At 40.2% G+C, this 7,886-nt stretch overlaps 1 protein-coding gene across 1 annotated transcript; it reads right to left on the reverse strand.

Annotated features, from left to right (window-relative positions):
• Positions 1–3,082: 3,082 nt before the first annotated feature.
• On the reverse strand, positions 3,083–7,166 carry LOC140982093 (uncharacterized). Its single transcript, XM_073448506.1, has 6 exons — positions 5,906–7,166; positions 5,196–5,788; positions 4,365–4,487; positions 3,698–4,271; positions 3,215–3,415; positions 3,083–3,117 (listed from the first exon to the last, which is right to left on the reverse strand). The coding sequence occupies exons 1-6, from the start codon at positions 7,164–7,166 to the stop codon at positions 3,083–3,085; spliced, it is 2,787 nt and encodes a 928-aa protein (XP_073304607.1).
• Between the last annotated feature and the right edge of the window lie 720 nt (positions 7,167–7,886).

Below are 7,886 nucleotides of genomic sequence, written 5' to 3' on the forward strand. Positions count from 1 at the left end.
GATGCATGCCGAGGAGGCTGAGGTGGAGCCAGACTCTACGTTGATCACCGGTAACCCTTATGTTTAATATTTTAATTTATCGCTTGATTGCATGGGTTATATGTTTGTTATGAGAATTAATTTACGGGATTGTTAACATAGGGTAAATTAGGATGCATGCTCTATGTAGTTGGATTTAAAGATCGAATTGCATGATTGGAGAATTTTGAAGACTTAATTGCAAAACTCGAAATTTTAAGAGATCATTTTTGAATTTTTTGAATGTTTGGGATTTAATTCTTAGTTTTCGAGAATTTTACGGTTTTATGGGCTAAAATTTGAAATTTTATGGGGTCAATTTGCAAATTTCAAAAATTGTAGGGCCAAAAGTGTAAGTTTCGAAAACTTTAAGGGCCAAAGTGCAATCACCAAAATTTTTGAGGATTAATTCAAAACTTTTGAAGAATACTTGCTTTAAATTATTAATTTTTTTGAGGATTTTGGGATATTTGCTGGCAGAAAATTTCTTAAGTTCCAATGCAAACAGATTTGATGGTATGTTTTGTCGTAGGACAAATATATATTTCAAGTGTAGCCACATATGCGTTTCTAGACTCCAGCGCTACACATTCATTTATATCCGAGTCATTTTTTAAGCGACTGGGAATCATATCGGGGGCGATGGATTTAGGATTCAGGGTATCGATTCCATCTGGGGTTCAGATTTTCACATCTCAGATAGTGAGGGGATTGGAGCTTCGGTTACAGATGAATGCGTTACAAGCAGATTTGTGAGGGCCCGTGCTCTTAATTAATATTTAATTACCAAACAACAATGATTAAATGGTGTAAATAGCGAAAACGAGTTTAAAACGTTCATTAGGGTCTACAGAAATTTCGGCATGACCTCCCCGTAAGTAGGACATCCCAAAAATCTCAAAACACAACAACAATAATATACGCTCGAAAATAACATCAAGTTCACAATCAACCACACAAACAACCTACAGCCGCACTGGCCAAGACTAGACACGACATACCACAATTAAAATCCCAAACAACATAAAAAATATCACCATACAGCTACACAGGGCATCTCCCTGGCAAATGTATCAAACCAGCATAATATATATAAATATCTGGGAACTCTGACACAAACCGACTGACTACTGGGTACCACTCGCTGACGCTCCACCAGACGCGTCAAATCCCCTGGAATGACCTGCTATGGCATCAAAAACAACCACAACATATAAAGAAAACAGGGGTCGGACCCCAGTACGACAAACCAGTAAAATCACGACGTATATAAAAGACATGTAATAATACCAAGTAAAATGATATGCGATGCATGAATGGTAACAATGGAATAACGGATACCAAATGGAGTCCAAACGAATAGCATCATCAACAGTAACAGTGGCCACCCATGCCAGGAATGCAGCATCAAATCGCCGCTCGTCCATGCACGTAGCATCGGGAATGCGAGTAGCTAAGTCGCTCGTCCCTAGCTATCATCTGGGAATGTGGCTAATCCTAACCCACTCGTCCCTCTGATGACTCAATATATTTCAACAGAATCAACATAAATCGCCGTCAAAGGAGTCAAGGCTCAATATGTTATGTCAATATAATTTATGCATGAATGCATCAAAATAAACATTCAAAGCACGTAATAGCAAACAACATTCACCGAATATTCTTACACGCCAATATAAGCGTCATAATAATATAGGTTTTAGCGTACCTCAATTACAACTTACAATACCACAGTAAATTCTTAAGGACTTCCTGATGAACTCGTCCAACGATAAAACCTACAATATACATTCGCTATACACTTCAATACAATGCATTCTAACCAACTAAAACAAATTAAATTGGCTCGGTTAAAAATCAATTTCCGGGCAGCCTATATAACCTATCAAATTCTGAAATTCAAGCTTAATACCTCAATAATCTAGGCTAAAACGCACAATAGTGATCTCGGAGAAGTAGCTCGCCGGAATGTCGTCGGAAACACTGTTCACAATCTGAAAAACGAGCTGGAAATTAGGGGAAAAGCTTAATGCTACACTTTTATAAACTAATCCACCAAGAACAACCAAAAATTCGAAGCCAAAAGCTTACCTAAACCCGAATCGAAGCTCACGCACAGTTACTGGAAACCAATCCGATCAAGCTCGAAACCTTCCGATTCGTGGCAGGAAAGAAGCTAATAGATTGGAGGAAGAAAAGTGCTAACCTACTGCAAGAAAATTCTAGCCGCTGGGACGCTGCACGATTGCTGCAGAATGAAGAAGAAAGGCGACAGTGCAAGGCAGGGGAAGAGCTTCTGGATTGATCGATCTGATTCTTGTATCAAATGGGTTTGGGTATTTAATTAAATGAAATGGGCTGGGCCTAGAATAAGTTATTGGGCTCTCACATTCTCCCCCACTAATAAAAGATTTCGTCCTCGAAATCTAACAAATACAATACTGATATCCACAACATTACGTCTGATAATACATAGGAAATTCAGAATACATAGCGTAATTCATTACATTCTCAAACAAATGAGGCCATTCTTGTCGCATCTTTGCCTCTAATTCCCATGTAGATTCTTCTCTTCCATGCCTACTCCATTGTACCAAAACTAGTGGAATCGTCTTGCTCCTGAGCTGTCTTTCCTTGCGGTCCAAAATTTTCACTGGATGTTCAACATAGCTAAGGGAACTGTCCAACTCCACATCCTCAACATTCAAGATATGAGACGGATCTGGTTCATACTTCCTCAACATAGATACATGAAACACATTATGTATCAAAGACAAACTCTGCGGCACGTCTAAACGATAAGCCAAAGTGCCAATCCTCTCAACAATCACATACGGACCAATATAACGCGGAGCTAACTTCCCTTTATGTCCAAATCTCATAGTACCCCGAAATGGTGATACTTTCAAGAAAACATAATCGCCCACTTGGAACTCTAAAGGTCTACGCCTTTTATTTGCATAACTGGCTTGACGATCCTGGGCTGCTTTCATCCTTTTCCTGATCAATTCAACTTTTTCTTTCATCTCTTGAATAAATTCTGGTTTTGACATCTGTCTTTCTCCTACATCTTCCCAACATATCGGCGATCTGCACTTTCTTCCATACAAAGATTCAAATGGTGCCATACCTATTGTTGCCTGAAAACTATTATTGTAAGAGAATTCCACCAAAGATAATGATTCTTGCCAACCACCTTTGAAATCCATCACTACTGCTCGTAACATATCCTCTAGAGTCTGAATGGTTCTTTCTGACTGACCATCTGTCTGTGGGTGATAGGCTGTGCTCATAGCCAACTTTGAACCCAAAGCTGATTGCAAACTTCCCCAAAATTTCGAAGCAAACCTTGGATCACGATCGGATACTATGATTACTGGCACACCATGCAATCTCACTATATGATCAATGTACAGTTTCGCCATTTTCATATAAGTACAGGTACGATCATATGGAATAAAATGAGCGGATTTAGACAATCTATCAACAATCACCCAAATCGCATCACAACCACGATTAGAACGAGGTAGATGTGTCACAAAATCCATAGCAATATGCTCCCAATTCCACTGCGGAACTTCAAGACTATGTAACATTCCGCCAGGTCTCATTCTTTCGGCTTTAACTTGTTGACACGTTAAACATTTAGCCACAAAATGAGAAATATCTTTCTTCATACCTTCCCACCAATAATGAGCTCTTAAGGTATGATATATCTTTCGAATTCCTGGGTGAATACTGTGTCGACTACAATGTGCTTCCCGTAGTATAGCTTCTTTCAGATCTAACAAATTAGGAACCACAAGTCTACCATTAAAGCGCAGACTACCATCTGAGGCAACACTAAATTTTTCTGTCTGACCTGTTCGAGACAATTCTTTTAATCTATGAATGTGCGGATCGGTCTTCTGTGCTGCTTTGATGCTGGATAAAATCTGTGGCTCAACTTGAATAGATGATACTACAAAGTAGTCTCCACTGATCTGATAAGTCAATCCTGAAGTTTCCAAGTGCTCGTGAACTTTAGAGATAGTCAAAGATGTCAGCATAGCATTCTGAACTTTCCTGCTGAGGGCATCTGCAACAAGATTCATTCGGCCCGGTTGATACTGAATCTCACAATCAAAGTCTTTAAGCAACTCCATCCATCGACGCTGTCTCATATTCAAGTCCGGCTGTGAGAAAAGATATTTAAGACTCTTGTGATCCGAATAAATCACAAATTGCTCACCGTACAGATAATGACGCCATAACTTCATTGCAAACACAATAGCAGCCAACTCTAAGTCATGAACTGGATATCGGGTCTCATGCGGTTTCAACTGACGAGAAGCATATGCAATCACTCGCCCATTTTGCATTAAAACACAACCAAGTCCATTTAGAGATGCATCTGAACAAACAACATATCCACCTGAGCCTGATGGCAAAGCTAGCACTGGAGCTGTTGTCAACTTTTCCTTCAAAGTCTGAAAACTTGACTCACATTCATCAGTCCACACAAAAAGTCGATCTTTTTGCGTTAATTGGGTCATAGGCCTTGCTATAATAGAAAATCCTTCAATAAAACGCCTATAATATCCCGCCAAGCCCAAAAAGCTGCGAATATCGGAAATATTTGTCGGTGTTGGCCAATTCATAACAGCTTCCACTTTACTGGGATCCACTGATACTCCTTGAGCTGATATAACATGACCCAGAAATACTACTCTGTCCAGCCAGAATTCACATTTAGAAAATTTTGCATACAATTGCGCTGCTCTTAGTGTCTGGAGGACTAACCTTAAATGTTCTCGATGTTCTTTCCTTGTCTTTGAATAAATCAGAATGTCATCTATGAAGACAATAACAAATCTGTCTATAAATTCTCGAAAAATGCGATTCATCAAATCCATAAAAACCGCTGGTGCATTAGTCAATCCAAAAGGCATAACTAGAAATTCATAATGTCCATAACGGGTTCGAAATGCTGTCATCGGAACATCTTCCTCTCGAACTCTAAGCTGATGGTAGCCAGAACGAAGATCGATCTTTGAATACACTGATGTACCCTGCAACTGATCAAACAAGTCATCGATACGTGGCAGAGGATACTTATTCTTCACAGTAGCTTTGTTCAACTGTCTGTAATCAATGCACATTCTCATCGTTCCGTCTTTCTTCTTTACAAACAATACCGGAGCTCCCCAAGGTGACATACTTGGTCTAATATAGCCTTTTTCCAGTAAGTCCTGTAATTGCTCTTTGAGTTCTTTCAATTCCGCTGGAGCCAAACGATATGGTGCTCTCGAAATAGGATTTGTCCCGGACACCAACTCAATGCTAAAATCGATTTCCCTCTGGGGTGGAAATCCAGGAATCTCATCGGGAAATACATCAGGGAATTCCTTGACAACAGGAATATCAGAAACTTCAAACCCTTTTCCCTGAGTCGCATCAACTGCATAGATCATGAATCCTTCATTTCCTGATGACAAGATTCTAAACATTTCCATTGCTGACACTAATGGAATACGTGATTGCGAATCACTACCGTAAAAATTCCATTTACTGCCATAATACGGTCTAAATCTGACAACTCCATGGAAACAATCAACGGTGGCTCGATAATTTGACAGAGTATCCATTCCCAGAATACAGTCGAAGTCAGACATATCTAGCTTGATTAGATTAGTTATCATAATATTATCATTGAATCTAATCACACAATTCAGAATTATCTCATGAGACATCAAACATACACCGGCAGGTGTAGAGACTGACACAGTATCTATCAACGAAGTAGTAGCAATCTCATGCTCATCAACAAATACAACAGATACAAATGGATGAGATGCTCCTGTGTCTATCAGTATACGAGCAGGATGATTAAAAATAAGACAGATACCTGTAATAACTCCGCCCTGTGCGTCTTGAACTTGATCCTGAGTTAGAGCATGAACTTGAGCCTGCTGTGGCCCTGGAAAATGCTGCGGAACAGAACCTCTAGGCTGAGGATAGCTAGACTGCTGAAAAGATTGAGTCGGAACAAAAGGTCTAGTTGTTGATCTTCTAAAACCCTGACCAAACTGAGGTTGCTGAAATTGTTGTCTTGCTGCATTCGGACATACTCTAGCATAAAGTCCAACTTGCCCACAGATATTACAAGATCCATGAACTCCCGTACACTGAGTACTGATATGCTTACCCCCACAACGATCACAGAGTACTCCACCTGGTGACCCAACTGAACCTCCACGCTGACTGCCAGAACTAGAAGAACTACTACGAGTCTGTTTCTTGAACTGTTTTCCTTTGGCTTTAAAGTGTTGCTGCTTTGGTTGCTGATAAGACTGCGAAGGCTGATACGGCAGTAAAGGACGGTATAGTGGTGCACCAACTGGCATCGGCACATTGCCTCCGAAACTCTGAGGAAAATATGGTTGAACTGATTGTGGTTCTACCAAAAGTAGACTAGCCTCCACATTCTTGGCTTTCTCTACAGCATCGGCATAATTAACAGGCGCTCCAGCAACTACTAAAGTGCAAATGGTTCGATTCAATCCTTGCATAAAATGCGATAGCTTGTTCCGATTACTGCTAGCAACATGAGGAACGTAGGCAAGAAGTGCTGAGAATTGAGAGGCATACTCCACTACAGTCATGTTACCTTGAGGCAATCTATTAAATTCAGCTTCCTTGGCCGAATAATACGAAGGCGGTGAATATTCTCGAGCAAACTGAGCACAAAATACATCCCAAGTAACCCTTTCACCTGATTCCTTCAGAGCTTCCTCGGTAGTTTCCCACCATAACTGAGCTCGGTCTTTTAATTGACAAATAGCCAACTTAAGTTGCAAATCAGGAGTGTACTCCAACATATTAAACAAGCGTTTCATACTTTTTAACCATGCTACAGCTTTCTCACCATCTTCATTTCCAAAGAATCTAGGAGGACGCATGTTCTGAAATCGGGATATCACTAGTTCCATTTCACCCATTCCTCTAGTCAACTGATCAACTTCATGCTCAACGTTAACATTTCGTGCTTCACCGCGAGGACGACGACCTCGTCTTCCCCATTCAGTCTCGTTAAGTCCTCTCACATTAGGAGCTTCAGATTCCTGAGCAACTTCCTTTTCTTTTCTACCCTTACGTCCAGGTGCCATCTATAAGACACAAGGATTTAATCCAATGGCAGAAACAAAATAATCGGTCTAGTATAAGAGCATAAACTTAAACTAATAAGTTCTAGTCATGCTGATACAATTAATTCAAAACATACAAACAAGTAAGAGCAAATAATCAAACACATGCACAATCATTTTATTTGTGCCTAAACTCGAGTGTCCTAGACTCTAATTCGAGCGTATCCCAGTTACGCTCTGATACCAAACTGTGAGGGCCCGTGCTCTTAATTAATATTTAATTACCAAACAACAATGATTTAATGGTGTAAACAGCGAAAACGAGTTTAAAACGTTCATTAGGGCCTACAGAAATTTTGGCATGACCTCCCCGTAAGTAGGACATCCCAAAAATCTCAAAACACAACAACAATAATATACGCTCGAAAATAACATCAAGTTCACAATCAACCACACAAACATCCTACAGCCGCACTGGCCAGGACTAGACACGACATACCACAATTAAAATCCCAAACAACATAAAAAATATCACCATACAGCTACACAGGGCATCTCCCTGGCAAATGTATCAAACCAGCATAATATATATAAATATCTGGGAACTCTGACACAAACCGACTGACTACTGGGTACCACTCGCTGACGCTCCACCAGACGCGTCAAATCGCCTGGAATGACCTGCTATGGCATCAAAAACAACCACAACATAAAAAGAAAACAGGGGTCGGACCCCAGTAC

Source organism: Primulina huaijiensis, chromosome 8 (assembly GCF_012295235.1).
Source record: "Primulina huaijiensis isolate GDHJ02 chromosome 8, ASM1229523v2, whole genome shotgun sequence".
In the NCBI taxonomy this organism is placed as follows: domain Eukaryota; kingdom Viridiplantae; phylum Streptophyta; class Magnoliopsida; order Lamiales; family Gesneriaceae; genus Primulina; species Primulina huaijiensis.